The 23,905-nt window shown below is 37.8% G+C and overlaps 1 protein-coding gene across 1 annotated transcript; it reads left to right on the forward strand.

Moving 5' to 3' along the window:
- Nucleotides 1-3,568: 3,568 nt before the first annotated feature.
- LOC145685461 (uncharacterized) lies at nucleotides 3,569-14,571 on the forward strand. The gene is made up of 2 exons (XM_081757861.1): nucleotides 3,569-3,781; nucleotides 10,162-14,571. The coding sequence occupies exons 1-2, from the start codon at nucleotides 3,569-3,571 to the stop codon at nucleotides 14,569-14,571; spliced, it is 4,623 nt and encodes a 1,540-aa protein (XP_081613987.1).
- The last annotated feature ends 9,334 nt before the right edge of the window (nucleotides 14,572-23,905 follow it).

The following is a 23,905-nucleotide window of genomic DNA, read 5'->3' on the forward strand; positions in this document are numbered from 1 at the left end:
TCTATTTATTTAATGTGCAAGTTAAATAAACTAAAAAAATATGCAGTTAATTGGCAGATTGTATTCTTTGCTGTTTGTCTTCTCTAAACAATGACATACACTTCCTAACTGTAACAAAACTACTGCTTACCTTCAAAATGAAATGAAGTCTATAGCTTTATGTTCTACGTTAAGAGTCTTCATCCCGGCGAAATTAAAACACCGCTAATTTTACAGTAATTAAGTGATATCTTCAAATAGATAAAAGATAATTGAAATATGGAACAAGAGCGCCCTAGACAATATTATTTTGCGTGAGGTACCGTTATCACAAGTCACCTGGTGGCTTTCCGTTTTCAGCTGTTTAGAAACGCGAAAATAAATGCCGATTTTCAAAATGGCTCGAAATTGAAAGCAGATAAGTGAGTAGTGATAAGAGTTTCTCATGTAAAATAATATTGTCTAGGGCGCTCTTGTTCCACATTTCGATTATCTTTTATCTATTTGAAAATATCACATAATTACTGTAAAATTAGCGATATTTTAATTTCGCCGGGATGAAGACTCTTAATGTCTTTTCTGCTGAAAAACACGGATTAAAAAAAAGTGAGAAAAAGAATTGGTGGAATGATCATGTGAGTGGAAATGGGAGAATCTCGAGGAAACCCACGAACACGATGTCACGATGTTATCTATCATAAACTCACATGATCTGGAATTGAGGTATGGAACTCTCTCTGCAGAAGTCAGTACCTTACCATTGAGCCATGCTCCCAAACTCCAAACACTGGCCGAAAATACTGTGTATAATATACGTACATGTTAAAAGTCTCTCAAACTAATACTGCACTAATGAATGTACATCAGAATTTATGACGGCGTTTGAGAGATGGCAGTGCCATCAACTTTCATATTATTTTGACACATAGCTTCCTTTTGAATTATCATTACCCTTGTTTGTAAAAGAAGAGTTATCAAAACCTATTCTACATGATTACGGTCCTCGCCGTGAGTATATTACCCACCACTCATTCAAAATCTTACAATTTTGAAGATCCTGTAGGGATTGGAGGCTTTAAGAATATATAGTTCAAAGTTGTGAATGAGATTCACACCAGCCAAATCTCTGTTCAATCTTGGCATTTATGAAAATAATGACTAATGAATTAGTATTTTACATGCCTAATATTACATAGGATAAGGCCTAAAGCAATTTCTTTGTCAATAATGTATAATGCAATTTCTATTCCGACACACTTTTTTTCAATTTTATACAGTAAGATCGCATTGGTGCCCTCAAAGTTGCTTCTATGTCTATGCCAATAAAAATATAATAATAGGTTCCCCTCTTCGTCTGCGAATTCCACTACCCTCTGTTGACAGGGTAGAAGAATTAAATAAGATATCATAAGATATAAAATCTTCTGTATCAAATATTGTGCAAGTAGGGTGTAGTAAACGCGTTGAGTCGGTTACTTTGTCACCGACATTATCATTACAATTAGGATTTCTTGAAATAAAAATCTTCTACATCATTCTCGCGGATTTTAACAACCGTACGTTGATATTGGTTATCCACATCATTTTTTTTATTTATACCCATATCATACAATATCAGTTTTTAGGTAATACAAAAGCACCATTATTAACTATTGCAACAGTATCAAATATTAAGTATTGTAAAGTACGAACAATAACAGTTCAAGATCTACATTATTTACCACTTGCAAAATTTACCTTCAACACTATTGAAATATTACTAAAAGACCACGTAGGGCGAAATTTGCCATTTTGTTCTGAAACACTGAGTGTAACACTTCGTTTTAAGCGTAATTCTAATAGAAAATTAATTAATTAATTTTATTTAAAAATGAAATTTAGACATTATGAACATTGTATCACATACTTCTCAGGACACGTATATCAAAGGGGACACGTTATAGGTGTTTTATTCACTTTTTCGCTGAGTTTGCAATCTGTATATTCTAGGCCGTGGACGATTGTCTGAAAAACGACTTGTGTTCTTTCTTAAAAATACTTCATTAATATGTCATTTAGAACCCTATTATGTGGCGTAAAGCGTTTCTTCATGACAAACACAAAAGTAGTTTATTCTTGAAAGTAAGTTTTTCTCAGATTATTATTCTCAGATATTCAAAAAAATCCTTTTATCGGCATGTAAGGCGCCATGAAATTGATCAATTGTTCAGATCATGAATTCCATATTTTCTTAAGATTACTCCCACCTATCGTCACTTGGAAGTATAAATTTAATAAAAACAAGGTCGTACAATCTGCCGAAAACAATAAAGGAATCCATTCCCGGACTCAATCATTCAGTATATAACGATATCTTTGTATTTTCAGCGTAATTCTAAATATCTTCTATTATACTTCCGGTCAATGTGTAATTTTAAAATATGCACTAACTAGTTAGAAGAAGATACGAAAAAAAGAATAGAATCAAAAATTGATTATAATATGTTAATTTGATGAGTTGTTGTTCTTACGTTGTCATGACGACGAATAATCAATAAATTATTATTCCAGAACCATCTTAAGAAAGGGATATACACACAATCTTTTGAGGTGTAGGTATTGTAATGATTATGTGCCAAAATAAAAGGTAATGTTCAAAAAGCAGTAAACAAAAAATGTTTTATGTGATTATCGTTACCTTATCGTTATAAAAAACATCTGATGGGGCCTCTTCGCAGGATCATTTATCGTCATAAAATTTTGGTGGTTTACCGCTAGGACCTTAGGAGATTTGAATGAAGTTAAGTAGACAATCTCCTACGCAATAAAACTTAAGTGTACATATTGACTATAAGGCTACGAGGTGATTTCATTAAAAGAGATAACAAAACGAAGTTTACCGTGTTCATAAGTGGCCGAAAAATTTCAAGGAATATTAAAATGAGTCTCACTGGTATTGAAAATACATCTGAATCAGCTGGCCACAGAGAAAAATGAGCTTTTCTGACTTGGCCGATCTCATTAAACAACAAACTGAACAGATGAATTAAAGCAAGATTTTGGTAACCGAATGGATCAACAAAGGGAACAGATGAACCAATTAAAGCAAGATTTTGGTCAGCAGATGGGCCAATTAAAGCAAGATCTTGGTGAACAGATGACACAACTCAATAATAAAATCGACCAGAAAACTCTACGAATTGAACAAAGTGACCTTAAAATGGAACGAATTATACATAGATTCACTGAAATGCAAAATTCCATAGAACTGGTAGAAACTATTGTTAATGATCACACTACCCAAATAAATGAACCTGAACCTTCCAGAGAAATTATGGAGAATCTTAGTAGTAACGAAGAAATTTGACATCATTGATTTAAATATATGGATGAAAGCTCCTTAGTGTTCACAAAAACATACTGCGGTATTGGTTGGATCAGATTATCTTAACTTATCTTTTCATTCGAATGCTTTACTGATACTGTATGTAATGAAGATTTTGGTATGTATCAATGTGCGAAAAGTTATGATCATTTTCGTCTCGTGAACGCTATTGACGGGTTGTATTCACGATATATTCAACATGATATTAATCCTGAAGATGAAGTAATGGTAATAGAACCGTTTGGTGATATGTACACGACATTGGCTCATGTAGAAGGAAGAAAATTGATTCTAGTATTCGTGAAATTCCGAAAGAGAACGTGTGTTCCTACCAATGCTTGTAGTGATTGGTCGAGTGATTTGGAGCTGTTGAAATGTTCACTCAACGAAAAGATCAAAATGATAGTAGTGAACAATTCCATGGTGTTTCTACAGAACGTAATGCAGTGCGTTAACTTAAATCATCTAGATATGACATTACAAAACTTTGAAAATCCATCAATGATGCAATACAGTACTAACCTGAATCAAACTAACTTTAATCGAAACCAAGTTCGAAACATTCATGTGAAATTAAAGTGTGATCGCAATGTAAAAGGTGATGTGTACCGGCAATGTAACCGAACCTAATTACAGATGAAACAGAAACCGTGGTAGGACAGACTACCGTGGATATCGTGTAAAGGACAAGTACAGATCCGTTACGAGACACGACATTTTGCCACCAGTAAAACGAATGAGAACTGAACCTAATTTTACCGGTAAGATAGCCGAACCTAATCTTAGTAGTAACAGTAATAGTGATCGTGTAACTGAACCTAATTCAAGTGTAGTACGATTACTTACACTTAGAAAGCATGTAAACATTAGATCTAATTTCCCTCGAGTTGTACTTCATAGATGGCAAAATTTTCTCAAAATAAGTAACAAAGAACTGTAGAAGTAAGTAACGTGCAAGACTCTATTCCTTTCAATACAACATGAACGAATTCATTGGTCATGTAACTTAAGCTAATGTTACGGCATGCAAGAAAACCGTATTTAATTGACTTTTGCTTTATTTCATTGTAAATATCGTTATGATTTTGTTTGATATTTATATTTCATTTGAGTTCTATAGCCTACACATCACCGTCTTGGACTCCACTATACCTCTCAGCAATAGTCTTAAATACTGGGTGTGCATTTCGACAGTAATCTGACCTGGCGATTCCACCTCCGGACCTTGGAGCAAAAGGTCCGCAAGCGCTTATATCTGCTGAGTCGGTTAAAGGGCACTACCTGGGGCTTAGATTCCGCCCTCCTACTTTATACCTATAAGGTGTTCGTTCGTCCCGTAATCACCTACGGCCATCTCGCCTGGTTGCCAGCCCATAAACTCTATTATGATCGCCTCCAAGCTCTGGAACGCCGAGCCATTCGCATAGCCTATTCACTACCAGCTCGGACACCCACCGCACTTGTTTACCAGCAAACATCCATGCCGTTTCTTCTACACCACATCTATCGCCTCCGGACCCGCTATATCACACAGCATATCAATAATAACCATCCAATTCTTGCCGAACTTCTGGATCAGACACCTACACTCCGTCGCCGTGCATATCCACCTTTGGATCATCTCCTGGCTATCTATGAGAGAGAGGCGCGCACGGCTGATTATAACCCGGACCGCCGCATCTATCACAGCCATCCGTCCATCTATCCCACATAATTTACACTTACTCAAATGCTTACTTGTCTACCGTAGCTGGCCATAAAGGCTGAATAACATCCTCCCCCAGCTTTAATCATATCCTATTAACCATCAATCTTTTCTTGCTTCATCAGTTTTGTAATTACTCTGGCCACAGAGACGGCGTAACCGTCTACGGCCCGCCCGTCGCATGATGGGAATGAAATGCTTTTATGTTATGTTATGAGCTGTATAAAAACAATAATGATCATTCATTTCAGAAATGGAACGAAATTACAAGTCAAATAAATATTACCGATAAGAATTTCATAATATATAATAAAATATTTAGAGTATGAATAATGCCTATCAAAGTTCTGATAACTATGCTAGTGTCGTTATGATTTCGTTTATCGTTTGCATTTTTATTTAAATTCTGTACATTCATGATTATGGTAAGATCTTGTCTTTTGCTCGGAATGTAACTTTAGTTTTTGTTCTGATATTAATTGTCATGTTTTATCTTGAATGTTATTGTTGAAAATATGTGTTTGATCCTTTTTCGTACAAAGAACTATCATATGAATATCATATATACACCTTTTTCAAAACCTTCTTCATTATGCCCAAGTAAATAATTATTAACTTGTAACAAGCATTTAATGGACCCGAAAAGGACTTAGATTTAAATAACTTGTAAATCAAATTTCAAATGTACCTTACCATCGTTGAAATGTATAAATAAATGAAGTCAATGATAAAATTTAAAACAATTATGATAATAATATTGTTATAAAAATAAATATGATATATGTATATTTATATGAATTGTAATTTTCATATATACGGAGTTCATTCGAAAACTCGAAATGTTAATATGTATTATTTATCGGTCCAGGATTCTTTTATTTTATTTTGTAAATTCAATAAAAGAAAGTCCTATATTTCGGGCGACATATGTAACGATATCTTTGTATTTTCAGTGTAATTCTAAATATATTTTATTATACTTCTGGGCAATGTGTGAAGTTAGTTAGAAGAAGAAGAAGATACGAAAAAAGGAAATAGAATCAAAATTGACTCTAATATGTTAATTTAATGAGTTGTCAACAACGTTTTATAAATAAACGATATAATAGTTCACGAACCATCATATAAAGTATGTATGCATAAGTAAAAGGTGTATTTTATTCCAATAATTGTGTGCCACTATAAAAGCTAGGAAATATAAACTCAACATAAACTGTTTTGAGTGAATTTAGTAATATAAAATAGAGAAAAATATGACTGAGAACCTGTGTATAACAAGTTATGCTGTTATAAATAAAAGCTGTATATTTATATACAGCCCCAATGTCGTAACTAGTTTTACTGCTTCCTGGATCGGTCGATCATCGATTTACTTATACCCACCCCCTGAACCACGCATTTCAGCTGGTGCGTTATATATACTAACAGTATACAGTTACTTTTATTAAGAAACCTAAAATTTTTAGTTATCTTTTTTCGTAAGTTATCACTACATACTTAGTATGAATTATGTTGATAGGAAATTAAATTTACAATCGTTTATTGTACTTAATCCAAACTGTTATTTTTATACTTTAAAGGTAGAATGATATCATTGCTTATAATTCTTAATATAAGTAGGTAGTTTTTTGAGTGTCAACTAGGTTCCAAGCAGGCTCAACATTCGTTTTATTCCCGGGTGGGGGACGGAACCCGGGAGGGGCGCGGAGCGCTGATTGCAATGACTCATTATGCAAAACTTTCACTAGGCAGATACCTAGACAAACATTACAGTTACGAATGTCCGGGTATCGCCTATGGGGATCCAGAAAGGGTTGCTCGGGGCTCGCCCCCCCCCCCATGAGGAGTGAAATATATAAATTAGTCCCTAATGAAGTGCTTGTTCAAAGGCTGTTGAAAAAAAGGTTTAAAATTTGCCTTAAGAGGAAGATTCTGCGTGCGTTCTCCACTCATTGCAGATAATGTATGCGTTTCCAGTTCAGGGTAATCCTGAATTATCTCGTGTTCAACAACATGGCTTTCTTCAATGCCGCCTCCACAAGGGCGGAGATAAATACGTATTATGAAGCACTGCAATCGACATTTTTAGTTAGCGAACCAAATATCGAAAAATGTCTCAAATTTTTAGACCTGCGAGCCCCTCAAAAATTCCTGGACCCGCCCCCGATATCGGCTGTTGAAAATTAACTGCTAATAGTCATAGCGTACCTTTTGAAATATTTTCAAACGTTCTTTGCATAACGAACAGTTTTCCGTATTCTTTTTTCTCCTTTGCGCCCTTTTACTGTGCATCCTGGAGCAACTGCTCCACTCGCTCTATTGTAGTACGCCACTGTACAACCCTACTAAGAAGTGGTGTAACTGAGACACAATTTTACAGTTTACAAATACCTGAATATTTCAATAGAAAGTAAAAGCAATACACGTATTGTGAAGTATTTGGAGAAAGTATTTAAAATATGTTTCAAGAAGTACCACTAATAAACAATTTTAAAGAATACGTACATCACAATAAGTAACAATTATTGTTTCAATTTATACGTGATGTGATTAGACAGTTTTAAGACAGTTGACAACACTGCTCAGGAGGAGTAGATATAACCGCCCGTTAGCATGGAAACGGTAGTTTGGTGTGTTCTTGACACATGTTGAAACATGCACCGAGATATCTTTATTTAGTACGGCGTAGCATCCAGTTGAGTATGGGCGTGTCTTGGCGGATTTTTAAGTGCACAAAATGGATGAAAAATTGGAAAAACGCGTTTGTGTGAAATTTTGTTTTAAAACTGGGAAATCTCCTTCGGAGACTTACGAACTCTTAAAAACAGTTTTTGGAGGTAAATGTCTGAGCCAGCCAAATGTGTTTATCTGGTTTCACAGATTCAAAGATGGCCGCGAGTTAGTAGAGAATGACTCCCGGTCTGGCCGGCCTTCAACATCAAAAACTAACGAAAACATTGCAAAAGTTGGCGATTTAGTGCCCTCGAACCGTAGACTTACAATTAGAGAAATGGCTGAAGACCTGAATTTAAGTTTCTATGCGGTTTAGTCAATTTTAACTGATGATTTGAACATGCGTCGAGTGTCCGCGAAATGCATTCCAAAAGTGTAGTCACACGAGCAGAAACAACACAGACTTGAAGTGTCCCAAGAACTGTTTAATCGAGCCGAAATTGACTCTGATTTCTTGAATAGGGTAATGACAGCTGATGAATCATGGGTTTATGGGTACATCCCAGAAACAAAGGCCCAATATTCTCAGTGGAAGAGCCCAGATCCACCAAGACCAAAGAAGGCGCGATAAACTCGGTCGAATGTGAAGACAATGTTGGTTTTTTTCCGATTCAAATGGTATCGTACATCATGAGTTTGCCCCTAGCGGGAAGACAGTCAACCAGGAATACTACGAGAGTTTCCTTCAGCGTCTGCGCGAAAATGTACGGCGGAAAAGGCCTGCCCTCTGGAAAGAATAGAATTGGATTCTCGACCACGACAATGCACCAGCGCATTGCGCGTTCTCGATCGAATAATTTTTGGCCAAATTCAACTGTCCTGTGCTTCCGCAATAACCGTATTTCCCAGATTTGTCCCGGCCAACTTCTACCTCTTTTCAAAATTAAAATTGTCATTGAAATGGAAGAGATCTGACTCAATTGAGGACATTCAAGCAAATACGGAGAAAGTGCTACACATCATCACGGAAAATAATTTTAGGAATGCTTTTAGAAGTGGAAACAGTGTTGGAATCGGTTTGTTCATTCAGCAAGGGACTACTTAGAAAGGATATCCATCACAATATCCGGTAAGTACCATTTTTAAATTACAAGCCCAGTCTTAAAACTTTCCAATCACACCTCGTATAAATAGTAGATGTCGCAAGGTATCAAATGAAACAAATACAGGTTTTTTTCAAATTCAGTGACCCAAACATGTTTATAAACAGAACAGGAAGCGCAAAATATTGAGAAAAAAACAATTTTATCACTTATAACACTTTGAATTCAATTAGTAACTTTTTTAAAATGTACCAATAAAGGCCACATTTTAAAATGAACGACACCTACAATATAACATTGTGGAAATTGCTTTAGTGATGAAAGTAGAACATTATGATGGCGGTGAGACGTCAGCTCTTACAACGATTAATTAGTTTTGTTCAATATACAGGATGTAAAAAAAAAAAGTACGGCAAAATTTCAAGTGTAGATTCCTTATGGGTAGACAAGCAAAAAAAGTGAGTCGATAAACTCAAAATGTTTTTCGTTCCCCTTTTATATTGCTGGCAAATGAGAACCCCAACCCCGTGTCTCTGTTTTCATCCCATTTTCCTGGACAAGGATTGTTGTATTGGAAGAGAAAAGACCACGAATCTTACTTATGGTTATAAGTCACCTGCACAGCTTTTATTCTGTCTTCCAACAAACCTAATTTAAATAAACAATTGAACTAATACGAAGTTGTAGCAACAGCAGTTCGTTTGTTTCAGCAGTATAATAATTTCCATGGTATTATATTGTAGGTGCCATTCATTACAAAGCAGTGTCTTTATTAGTGGAATTTAGGAATGTTGTTAATTCTTTCAAAATATTATAATCAATAAAAATTTCTTCCCTATCAATATTTTGTGTTTCAGTTTAATTTTAAAACATGTATAACAGATTATTATGTTAGAAAATCCCCGTATTTGGTTCATGTGGTATTTTGCGGCATCTATTATTAATATAAATTGTAGAAGTAACTTACTATGATTTTGAAAAATAACATATACTGATGGCTCTTCTGGAAACATAATTTAAATAAAAATATCTTTTCCTTCTCTAGATACTTCGTAATAGGTGTAACTCTTTCATTTTCTATTCAGACATTTAGTTGTTTGCAAACTGAAAAGTTGTGTCACAATTACCTCATTTCTTAGTAGGGTTTTACAGAAATATACAGCTTTTATTGAATGAATGAGTTCGATTTTGGGGAAATGAATTATTTTATTCTATTTTTAGCTGATTGTACGCTGTCGCTTCGGTTAAACTTATACTTCCAAGTGACAGTAAGTGGGAGTAATCGTGAAAAATATGGAATTCGAGTTATATATTTTTGGTTGTCTCTCACTTGTTAGTTGGTGCAACCAGTCGAACACTGGGATGTTATCTTGGTTTATCATATCACAGATAAACTGGACAGTGAAAGTCGTAGACAGTGGGAACTTTCATTGAAAACAAATGAACAGCCATCATTTGAGCAGCTCGCAGAGTTCCTCGACAACAGAGCCCGCGCGCTCGCAGTGTCTGCCGGCGGGAAATCACGCGTCGCCGGAAGTAGTGAGCAAGTGAAGAATCGCGACAAAAAACAAACTTCCTCCCATGTTACCACCAGTGAACGTGGTCAAACATTATGTGACGTATGCAGTGCAATCCACCCCCTCTACAAATGTGCTGAGTTCACAAAACTCAAAGTGTCTGATCGTGTCACCCTAGTGAAAGAGAAAAAACTGTGTTTTAATTGTCTTCGGAAATCGTGTAGAAAGGATACGTGCGCATCTAGTACGTGTCCCAAGTGCGCTAAAAAACATCATACTCTCTTGCACTACGAGAGAGCTGAGTCACCAGTGCGTGAATCAAATATCACGGCCCATGTTGCAGCGGACGCAAGTGTACCACAGGTGTTATTATGTACTGCCATCGTGAAAGTAAGAGGAAATAATGGTGTGTATTACCCCTTCAGAGCGATGCTAGATTGCGCGAGTGAATCTAGTTTTGTCACCGAGAATTGTGTACAAAAACTGGGTCTCAAGAAAAAGAAATCCAGTATTGTGATTTCCGGGATTACAGGAGCAGGAGTGGCGACAGCGAGTGCAATGGTGGACTTAGAGTTTCAGTCATTCGGGGGAACAAGTGAAACTTTTGAAACTCGTGCTGTGGTAGTTCAGAAAGTTACATCTGATCTACCAAAACAAAAGTGTCCTAGTGCTACAAACTGGTCTCATTTAGAGGGCCTAAGATTAGCAGATCCCACTTTCAACGTAGTGGGCCCCATTGACATTCTGTTGGGAGCGGACGTGTTTCCATCACTTATGTTGAGCGGGAAGTGTATGGGGCCACCCGGGACGCCTGTAGCATTAGAAACTAGTCTCGGCTGGGTGCTATCTGGCAATATAGGTCCAACAAGTGGGAAGCTAACGGTAACGTCACATCGAGTTTCCTGTGCGATCGATGAAGCTCTTCGCCAGTTTTGGGAATTAGAAGAGCTCCCACTTACAAAACACCTGTCAAAAGAAGAAAGAAGCTGTGAAGAACATTTTGTAGCTACACACCACCGTGACGAGCACGGAAGTTATGTGGTGAGACTACCTTTCAGGGGTAACATAGCCCCATTAGGCAGATCACGTGAAATTGCAGTGAAGAGACTATTAAATACCGAACGAAAGTTAGCCAAACAACCCTCCCTTCAGCAACAATATCGCAATTTCATGAGGGAATATATTCAGTTAGGGCATATGGAACTCATTCCCCCAAGCGAGAGAAACGTTCCAGCTGAAACTAGTTGTTACCTACCACATCATGCTGTTTTGAAGCCCACCAGCTCCACTACGAAGGTGCGAGTGGTCTTCGATGTGAGTGCAAGAACAACTTCGGGTGTATCTCTGAATCAGAAGCTCATGGTGGGGCCAAAATTGCAGGACGATATTTTCCCGATTCTTGTTCGTTTTCGTGAGCATCGTGTTCCCTTATGTGCGGATATTGCAAAAATGTACCGGGCAGTGTTAGTGCACAAGGACGACGTCGACTTCCAAAGAATTGTGTGGAGAGATTCTCCAAGTGCACCAATCGAAGATTACCGTTTGTTAACAGTGACGTACGGTACTGCATCTGCTAGCTTCTTGGCAACCAGATGCTTGTTCCAGATAGTTGAAGAAGAAGGGGAGAAGTATCCTTTAGCAGCGAAGGCGGTGAGAAGAGATTTTTTCATGGATGACTTCCTCGGAGGTGCAGCTAGTGTGAGCGAAGCAATTGAGCTACAACAACAGCTGATTCAACTTTTACGAGAAGGAGGCTTCGAACTTCGAAAGTGGCTATCTAGCGAACCGGAAGTGCTCCAGGCTGTTCCTCCCCATATGCGTGAAATTGACCTACAATTCAACTTTGACACTGATAACAACATCAAGACCCTCGGAGTACAGTGGTCACCTGTTAGCGACGAGTTTGGGTTCAACGTAGTGCCTCCCTCTTCCCCTGCAGTGTGGACAAAACGAAAAGTGTTGTCAGAGATTGCCAAGATTTTCGATCCCCTTGGCCTCCTCTCCCCAGTAACCATCAGGGCCAAGATGATGTTACAATCATTGTGGAAGGAAAGTTTCGGTTGGGATGACCCCCTCCCCTTTGAAATAAGTACAGCCTGGCGAGAGTACTGCGATGAGTTGTTTTTGCTCCGTGAAGTGAAGGTCGAACGATGCATTGTGCCCTCTGACGCCGTCAGCTGTCAATTAATAGGCTTCTCTGATGCTAGTGAGCGGGCCTATTCTGCAGTCGCCTATCTACGAGCAGAGCGTCTTGACGGTCGTGTCGACGTGAGACTTATCGCTGCAAAAACCAAGGTTGCTCCCATCAAAACTGTTTCCCTACCCCGATTGGAACTGTGCGCCGCATTGTTGCTGGCCAAATTGTTAAAAACAGTTGCAAGTGCCATCAGTGTAAACATCCAGGATACAAGGGCTTTCACTGACTCCACTGTTGTGTTGGCCTGGTTAGCCCAGTCACCTGACAAGTGGAAAACTTTCGTTTCAAATCGGGTAGCGAAAATACAAGGAATTTTGCCTTCGTCACAATGGTCACATACCAAGAGTGAAGATAATGCAGCTGATTGTGCGTCAAGGGGGGTAAAGCCCAGCGAGCTCTTAGAACATCCCCTGTGGTGGAGCGGTCCAGAGTGGTTGCGCGAAGCAATGTTGCCAGAGCCTCCATATCCTCTCGCTGACTTTACTACAGAAGTGGAAGAAAAGAAAAAATGTATCACCGTTATGTGTGTGCAGTCTGAAAATGACATTGTGAACCGTTTCTCCTCCCTAGTGAGATTGAAGCGTGTAGTGGGTTGGTGTCGCAGGTTTGTTTACAACTGTAGGAATCCGGTGCAGAAACGCCAGGGGGCACTTACATCGGAAGAAATGGAAGAGAGCCTTTTGTGTTTGGTAAAGGAGGTGCAGAAAAGAGAATTTCACACCGAAATCCAGTGCTTAGTGGATGAAGAGCCCATTCCCAATAAGAATAATATTTTATGCTTGTCTCCCTTCATTGACGAAAATGGCATCTTGCGTGTGGGGGGGAGATTACAAAACGCCGACATTTCTGTGGATAAAAAGCATCCCGTGCTGTTGCCCAATAAGCATAAATTAACGGAACTTCTGATCAATCACGAGCATTTAAACACTTTCCACGGTGGCCCTCAATTAGTGTTATCTACGCTACGGCAACATTTCTGGATTGTGGGTGCGAGAAATCTAGTGAGGAAGATAATCCGGAAGTGTGTAAAATGTTGTCGGTTTGAAGGAAGAACAGAGACGCAACTAATGGGTTCCCTGCCCCCCTCTCGCGTAAACCCAAGCCAATGCTTTTCCCACACAGGTGTGGATTATGCAGGGCCGGTGCTACTCAAAGCCAGCCGGGGGCGCAGCCGTTTGAGGTTTAAGGCATACATCTGTCTTTTTGTGTGTTTTTCCACTAAGGCTATACACCTAGAATTAGTAGCGGATGCAAGCACTACTTCCTTTCTCGCTGCCCTAAGGCGTTTTGTGGCTCGTCGGGGCGTACCTAGTGACATCTACAGCGATTGTGGGCGTAACTTTGTAGGAGCTAGCAAAGAGCTAAAGGAATTGTTAAGAGTGAGTGTTCACACGGCCAAAAATGAAGAAACTGCTGCCTACCTCAGCAAACAAGGAATATCTTGGCATTTTAACCCCCCGTCCGCACCTCATTTTGGTGGGATTTGGGAAGCAAATATACGTAGAGTAAAGCATCATTTCAAGCGCATCGTGGGAGAGGTGGCGTTAAGCTTTGAGGAAATGTATACCACGCTAGTTCAAATTGAAGCAATTCTGAACTCCCGCCCCCTCACTCCTCTCTCGGATGACCCCAACGATCTGGCCGCTCTTACACCTGCTCATTTCCTTGTGGGAGAATCATTACTTTCTATCCCGGATAAGGATTTCACTTCATCCCAGCTCTCTCATCTGAAAAGGTGGCAATTGGTGCAGCAGTTGTCGCAGCATTTTTGGCGCCGTTGGTCCCAAGAATATTTGTGCAGTCTCCAGTCAAGAACGAAGTGGCGGAAAAACCGAGACAATATCAAGATTGGTGACATGGTTATTTTGAAGGAATCCCATCTGCCTCCCCAGCAATGGAGATTAGGGCGTGTTCAGTGCATATTTCCAGGAAATGATGGCTTAGTGCGAGCAGTTACTGTAAAGACTGCCTTCGGGAAGTTGAAGCGCCCCATTGCGAAGCTGGTTCCATTGCCTTTCAACCCTTCAAAGTAAAGTGAAGTCATGCAAAACGCTACAACCTCGCTCATCAAGCATGTCTTATCATTGCATATGAATATTTGTTTTGTGTGTGTGTGTGGTTTTTTATTATTATTATTATTATGCATTGTTATTATTTTTTCTCGCTTTTAGTGTATTTCTTGTGTGAATCTCGATCATTCATTGTGTGCGTGTGTTATTTGAAACTAGAGCGTTTCAAGGTGGGGGCTATGTTCGGGCCATTCTGCCCTCTGTTTGTTTCATAAAATTAAGAAGAAAAAGAAGGCTTATGTTTTTTCAGTGTTTGAGCCTATTGTGAGCATTTCCAAAACTTGGAACAAAATATATGTTTTATGTAGTGTCAGTTTTGCTGTAGAGATGTCTCTGCAGGTCAATATGATTTCTATTTGTAGTACCTTACTCTGGCGGTCTCTTGTCTTTCTTTTCAAAAATACCGTTAGGCCGCCTCCCGCATCTTTTTGTCAGTGTTTTGTTGTGCTTTCCTGCAAAAGCCTCGTGTGCGGGATCTTCAGTGTTTGTGTGTAGTATTTGCTTATTCTAATACTTATTAATTCCAGCAACTATACAAATTTATACAGTCCAAAATTCCAGATGCAAAATAAATTGTTATTGTTTTCAGTAACTCATTATCTGTTTAATTAAATGCGCAAAACAATAAACTATTGTTTGGTCGACGTACACAAATAGGGTATTTTAATAAGAAACAGATTACTGGATAATTCCGAAAATATAGTAAAAGGTCGGGAAAGTCGTTGAAAGATGAATCATTCTAAATGTTATTAACGACTAATCAATTTTGGAATGCTTCGGAATAGACACATGTTCCCTCATACCACCCAGACCTAGCTCCAGGCACCACGACCGTGGGATTGCCCAGACCTAGACCTGGAAACGAGAAAGGTGAAATCATTCTTTGTACTGTTATTCCAACCGGTGATTGATAACCATCCAGCATCTGAACTCTGTTCTCTAGGATCGACCACACATATGAATTAGCCAAGAGAGAGAGAAAAAAAAATCAGACTTATAAACTCAATATAAGTTTATGTATCATATCAATAAGAATTTCAACTTCCTGGAAGAAAGATGTCGTATTTAGGCTCATCCTGCTATTTTTGTTTCACTCCTAGAGCCGATTTAAACCATTAGTAGCGGTCCTTCATGACCGAGGTTATTTACCTTAACACATCTATTAAAACATGTCACATATATTACAGATGTTAATATGACAAAGGATATCACTAAAATTACCTAAATTAAATCTATCATGCATTCACACGCTCACTCACTCAGGACAGTGTATATATGTTTAAAGGAAAATCAACTAGCTACAAGGGTACAAATAGTTTATTACATTCATAGTGAAAAGAAAAGACAAAACAAGTAATTATGAAGAAAATATTAAAAGCACAAGTTCTTGGTTATATATTAATAGAGTACATAGTGTTATATTTTAGTAAATTTTTGTATGTTCAATCATATTGACAAATGGAACGAAAAGAAAAAAAAAATATAATTACATGTATCATATCTTAGGCATGCTAAAGCAAAATTATGATTTGCGACATACGCAAAAAAGGCACTTATTTCACTTAAAAAAAATTGGACAAAGAGGAAAGAAAAGAGAAAAAAAAACTTTTAGATGTATTAGAACCTATATGAGTCTCTACCTCACATTAATCAATAAAATATTAATAATTTTGAGCGTTCAAATCACAAATCACGCACTAGTCGTAGTATCCAAAACATTTCGCTCCATTTAACTTAGTTTGTGTTTATATATATATATATATATATATATATATATATATATATATATATATATATATATATATATAGTGGTTTACAAAAACCATTCATCGACTATATTTGGTTTGCAACTCTTAACAGTTTATATCTGCAATCGCACACTGCTACGTTTATACCCATCTAGGGATTTCGAGAAAATCACTTACACCAGAGGATGTTTCTCCTCTTAGACGGTCTATTTCCAAACTTATTAATTGAATAATTTCAAGTTATTTATCCAACACTGGGACACGTCACGAGACCTTTCCTTTAGATCACTTTTATATATCTGTATACATGGTTCGGATTAAAAAAAAAAGAAAAACAATCTTCCACAGGTGTACGGAGTATGATGGTTCAAATGGAGGATGGAAAAAAAAACTGGTCAAGTCACAGGATACATATGCAGGTGAGAAGGATTCAAGGTGCACTTTCACAATGATTTTAGGTTAGTTGTTCAGGGATAATATTCGTTATGATGTGGGTTACGTTTAGACCTGCCGTTACTTTTCAATACATGCCATTACATAATTACAGAGGTTATCATTTACATTGATTCAGAAGAAAAGGAAAATTACTTGAGTGTACGGCGGTATTCTTGACAAAATCTACATTCTTAAATTCGTCGGAAACTCACTGGTAAACTATAGCAACCAATACACGTTTAGGGGGACAGACACGAACGCTCTTACATATATTCATAATACATTTAATATCATACTTTCACTTTAAAATCATATTCACATACTAATTACATATACATTTCGACGTATTCATTTCTCTCTCTATATATATATATATATATATATATTTATTATAAATGCGCACACATTTAAATTAATCACCCCAACAATAATTATTTAAAAGGTTGCAAACATTGTCCAAGAAAACAAATGACTTCCGACATTACATATGAAAAAGAAAATCGATTTTTTACCTGATACCGCGCGTCTATAAATTTTAACTTTTATATAATCAATTCGTGCTTAAATAATAAAAAAAAACTTTGTGAGGCAGGCACGTAACATAGAACATTCCTAAAGATATAACTAGATAATCTAAAATACAATTTCTGGGCCCAGATCAACTACAAGGTAATCGAAAACCAAAACAGAAAGGAAAGTGACCAACGGATTAAAAAAATAATTTAAGAGGATGACGGTGACAGAACGTAATTGAAGTGTCGTCAACTACGAAGTCTTTGTTCATTTCGGCGATAGGTCAAAATGTGATGGAGGACAATATCTACTTTATCCATGAATCGTGTCTTGCAACGTCTCAGCTGGTAATTTCAGATCAGAGTTGTACGTTAAATAAATCGTAAGCGACAAGTTCAAAATCGGGGGGGGGAAGGTTGAAATAAAAAAAATCTCGAAGTAAGAAGGAAGAAAGAGACAAGAGAGAGAAAGCGGCGCCAACGAAAGGAGAAAGATTAAAGTACTACTCACTACACAGAAGAGTGATCGAATTTAAATATATATCAACTCGTAGCCAAAAATATTCACAAATGCCGAAAGAGGGTAGTTTACTTAAATACGTAAACTAGGAGGAAGGCCCTGCTGCCAAGGATGCAAGTTCTGTGTCCATCAGATCCCAAACCCACAAGAATTTGCTTGTAAGATTGAAATCCGATCCCCGTATCCGGCCCAGACCAGCAGGATAAAAGGAGAGGGGGAAGGGACCAGGTAACTGCGTCCCCAATTTTGAAATCTCTAAGTAAGAAAAAAAAAATATTCGACCCCTCAGAAGAACTAAGAAGGTTCTAGGACAGTAATGAAACTAGAGTAAAAGTATTAGCTAAGATATCCCTAACTAATGATTTGCCAAAATAAAAAAATCTAAATAAACTGAATTTTGGATCGGTGATTTCAATGACCAAACATCACCGATAGCTCCCCTTCGCAGAATGCGCTAAATTCTGAGGCATCGATAAATTTCCATCACTATCTAGTTTAAAAAACTAAGAAAAGAAAACGAAAATATTCAAGGGGTAGGGGTCGATGCCCGGCTACGGTAATAATAAATTCCAATAACTAATTGTTTTAATTCTGTAACCCTGTCAGAGATGTCGCCTCCATGAATATTGTAAACTAGCCCGAGTAGGTAACGTGGAAAAGGGAAAAAAATCTCAGAGTCATAGGATATTCTATTTTAAAACCGACCAGAAAATATAATTCACTACAGCCCTGTTGTATAACTACTATTGTCTTTTCATAATTTATTATTCAATATGTCTAGTCAGCGACTATATGATGCTACCCATTCTATCAGATGGTATTACTATGGTTGATTATTACTATAACCCATTAAACTACAAAGCATTACCATAGTCCGACTATATATCGCCCTCCGGTCCGCGTGATATTATGGTGCAGGGGTCAGAACCCGAGATGTTTGTAGCTACACGTATCTATTCAATATCTATATATCAACACGCGGCGAAGTATTCACTGGGCTACTATATATATTTAACTATATGGGTGTCCTATCTTCTATATTCATTTACTACAATATTCATATACTTTCATATTCATATTCGTATTAATATTCATATTATATTCATATCATCATTCTTTTCATTTATTACGACGCTATATTTTACAAACACCCTGTCTCCTCTATCTACGCCCGGCTCATATACACATTTCATCATAACACTTTAAAATCTATAATCACTACAAACATTTCCCATTCCGATCACCGCACGACAACCTCACTCGAACTCAAGACTCTTTCACCACACACACAATACTATGTAATACCTGGTAGCTTTATTAAGAACGGAGAAAAAAATCCTACGTATGCTCACTGAAAATAGAATTATCTGCGATAATATTTAATGTTTATGAAATTCTGCAGCAACAATGAAATTATTCTGCAGCCGCAAAAAAAATGAACATTTAATATAATATCAAAGCGAAGAACTAGCATCATATCGCCCGACTTCTGTTAAAAAATTACGTATTGTTTATTTACTTACATATTTCGATTTCTAGACTAAGCAGAATGTTGTAATTTTCAGAATATATTAATTTTGGGTCACTTAACCTAACTGTACATCCATATGGGCTGTGAATTATACCTTCTAGCTTTTATTTCGAAAAGAAAGGTCAATTCCATGAAAACTAAATCACTAAGAACATCGACATGAGAATGACGGTTAGTACTGACTTTTGACACTAGAGGCTAGCGACGATATGATCAACCCTTGAACCACTGAATGTGACCTTGTACACGGAATTATTGTACTATATTACGTTCACTTTTAAATATTGTGTATGAGTTCATTTAATGACGGAATAATAAAAATTTTATCGCATAGTAAATACTACACTGTCCATATTTAATTATCTAACACACTCTTTCATCACTTAACTACCACAATTACTACTACTAGAAAATGTTTACTACATTACAAATATACACATACATGCCACATCCATACTACACACTACATTAATACATGTTATACTAATAAATATACACAGAAAACATTCATATTTTACCATTTTAAATCGGCTCGAAAGGAAAAGGAAAGAAAGGGACAGGGCCAACTGGCCCTTGTATTCACTGAATCACATTCTTAAGAGTTTAATCAATGCCCCGAGGGGACGTATCGAAGTATTAGCTAACAATAGGACCCCTGCCCTGAAGGGGCAGGAACCCGGAACAAACTACATGTTCAACTCATCCCGCTGGAAGCCGTACTCCCAATTTGGGAGTCAGATAGGAGCCCTTACTGTAAATTTACACGTGCATTGTGATTACTATACTAACTACAACAGAATTAAATGCCGCCATGTATGTTAAAAAAAAAGAAATCACTCGCTACCTACATAAACAAATCTATAATGGACAGGTCTTGTAACCCTCAATTAGCAGGAAAATTGGAAGGTGAAAAATATCAGGGGAAAACACTGATCTTCAGAACCGGTTTTAGGAAAAGGAAAACGGAAATCACACTACTTCGGAATCCTGTCCATAGCGATCGGTGGATGCAATCATGGCGTCACTATAGTGCACTTACTATTTCAGCTTTTTTTAGTCCAGTTTTACTATGAAATTTAATAGTTCATGGCTCCTCAAGACTTCCAGTGATTGTACATGTTAATAAAATCCCAAATATTACCTTGTTTGCAGCTTTTCTAGTTCTTTTTCGACTTTTTAAGCTAGACGATCAGAATCTAGTGTCTTCAGTAACACTTCCCGGCATGGAATGGAAATAATTGCGCCCTAATATCATAGCGTGGGTTTATCATCCAATCAAAACAAAGCATTTTTGGCGGTGGGGCTTTGAAACAAATAAAATTTGGTAAAATCTGGATTAAACTAGTTTTTAGAGGGACCTAGGTATCTAAAAGAGAGGTGAAGGGTGGTCCTGAAAATTCTGTCGAATTTTAGGTTAGTTATTTAATCTGAAAGTTCCGTCCAATAGTGGATCTATATTTTCAGATAGCACTGACACCGTAAGAATTGTAATAATCCATTTACATATCCATATACAAGACTTATAACTAATTTAATATATAAATAAAGATATTGATTCCCAAAACTATAATCCGTAATGAATTTTTTACAGTTTTCCATGTTAATTTGAAATAGAATAACGAACAATATTATGAATTATATGAACAGGCAGAAATTTTTTGTTGAACGTCAAGTACAGTCGGTGCAAAAAATTTCGGGCACCCTCCTATTAAAAACATAATCTCATTAGACTGTAATGGCATATTACAAGAGAGCGTTCACAAAGGAAACCATTGTCTCTGCAACGTATGTCCATATTTCGTCACGAAAACTGACGGAGGCTTACTAACACAGACGAAGAGACGTGTCAAAGCGATGAGAGAATAGTTTCTAGAACATTGGAAATATACGATGCTTGGTTAATAAAGTTTAGATTAAGTCTGTTCTTCCAATATCTCTTTTAAATTTTGAAAAAAATGAGCCTTAGACCGGTGACACGTGTATCAGATATGAACGAAGCGAGATCTAAAATTGTAATTAGATTATTGGATTGCAATTCATAGGTTAATCCCTTCTACTTCTAGCGTGCTCACCTATGATGTGAGAGGTTCTCTTGTTCGATCCGAGTCATGCCAAGTGAGCGCTTTGTGATGATAAACATCGTGTGTGGGGGTTTCTCATGGTTCTGTTTCCTCCCACTTTTCCACTCTGGGATATCGTTCATTATTACTACTGTCTCTTTTATCCTCAGTGCATAAACGCTGGACGTCAAATTAAAATTGTGTTGCAATGAGAACAAATTCCCAAGTAATTGCCATGCAAGTTAGTTCAAATCTCTCCACTTTTTGTATGAAGGTGTTGTGATAACTATCCTCGATGAAGTAATAGAGCAAATAGAATGTGTACAAGTAATGCAAACGAATTTTCCTATCGAGAAGAGAACGTCCAATGAAGAACACTGATACAGATCATTACTCAATTAAGATATTCGAAATTATTCCCAGATACCAGGCCTGTGCTGGGATACTAACGAGGACGGTCTACCAAAAGGGCGCACATACAAAAGTTAATACGTATTATATATATAAATATATATATAAATATATATATATATATATATATATATATATATATATATATATATATATATATATATATGTGTGTGTGTGTGTGTGTGTGTGTGTGTGTGTGTGTGTATATATATATATATGTGTGTGGGGGGGGGTGTATGTGTGATGAAACTTAATTAATATAGTAAATGTCGGGAGGTGATTCCTCTCCCTGAGATAAAACGAAAAGAATACACCAACCTGGGTGTAAAAATGCCTCCTTTCGGTGCCTTGATCACCCGAAAATTTGTCGGCAAAATGTAAAAGCAGGCATAACTCAAGAACGAAACGTCGAATCGAAGCCAGATAAAAGAGAATGTCCAATATTTTTAGTCATAAATTCCATTAGTATACAATCGGATGTAATTCAGTGGCGGTGCAAGGGTGGCTCCCAAAGAAACTGGAATATTCCTTTGAGTATTTTATCAAACGTTGAATGAGGAAAATGAACAACAATCAAGTACAAGATTTCAACAATCAAAAGTAATAGTACATCATTCAAATTAGAACACTTAGAATTTGAAAGAGAGAGAGATGCACATCTGTAATTGATCTATTTTGTCTTAACACAGAATAAACTCTGGGAAGAAGAATTTAAATGAAAAGAAGTCTTTAACGTATCACAACTATAACCTCTAGGCTAATAGTAACGATGATATATGAACGGCTTCCTGTCCAAGTTAAGAGTTTGTGAAAATTGAAAAAATAACTTTGATCCAGATTGTGCATAAGACAGGCGGCAAAAATCATGTATGATGAACGGGAGTACAAGGGATACTTCACATAACAACAGTGATTCCCACAAATTATGTAAACACAATTTGGCCGAGTAAGCTGCATTAAAATATTTTCTTCTTGTAATACATAATTCCATGGAAGACAATAATTTTGAGCACAGTAGCAATGGAACTCGACGAAAGACAAGCTATTGTGCGTATTGCGCAACTATACAAAGAAATATTGTTTCAAACTACCGATTTATTCTATTTCGTACGAAGTAAGATAACTGTAAAATACTCAGAGGTACCATGTACAGTATTTGTGCAATGCGAATGTACACGAGGCACATCTGAAGAATAACAGTTCACAGTCTGATATTGTCAACCGTTGACCGCATTACAAAGATGACATTGGCGAAGCAAAGCTTTCCACGTGCGGTGAAACACATCTGAAATTTCTGAGATAACTGCCGCATCTATAACTCGAGCAACAAGTTCTTCGGCTGTCGTGGCTGGTGTTGCATACGAAAATCATTTCATATCCTCGCCCCCTCAAAAAAAGAAAAAAACGACAAAGAAAAAACACAAAGAAAGAAAAGAAAAGAAAGAAAGAAATCAAGGTGTGTGAGGCATAGGTGTCCAAACTCGCGAGCCCGACGCTCGTGAGCTCGGCACTCACGCTCAACCGGGCTCGGGCTCAATAATTGAGCGCGAGCCCGAGTGAGCCCGAGCCCCAATGAAATAAGTGAGCGCGAGCGCGAGTGAGCCCGAGCCCACTTGAGATTAGTGAGCGCGAGTCCCAGTGAGCGCGAACCCAATCGAGAGAAGTGAGTGCGAGCCCGTGTGAGCGCGAGCTCAGTTAACAGAAGTGATCGCGAGCCTTAGTGATCGCGAGCCCAGTTTAGAGAAATGAGCGCGAGTGCGAATGAGCGCGAGCCCAGTTCAAAGAAGTGATCGCGAGCCCGAGTGAGCGCGAGCCCAGTTGGGAGAAGTGATCGCGAGCGCGAGTGAGTGCAAGCCCAGTTGGGAGAAGTGATCGCGAGCCCGAGTGAGTGCGAGCCCAGTCGAGAGAGATGAGCGCGAGCCCGAGTGAGTGCGAGCTCAGTCGAGAGAGATGAGCGCGAGCCCGAGTGAGTGCGAGCCCAGTTGGGAGAAGTGATCGCGAGTCCAGTTGAGACTGGTGAGCGCGAGCGCGAGTGAGTGCGAGCTCAGTTGAGTGCGAGCCCGCGCTCACTTCAAGCTCAC

This window comes from Thermobia domestica, chromosome 5 (genome assembly GCF_964235325.1).
Source record: "Thermobia domestica chromosome 5, izTheDome1.hap1.1, whole genome shotgun sequence".
In the NCBI taxonomy this organism is placed as follows: domain Eukaryota; kingdom Metazoa; phylum Arthropoda; class Insecta; order Zygentoma; family Lepismatidae; genus Thermobia; species Thermobia domestica.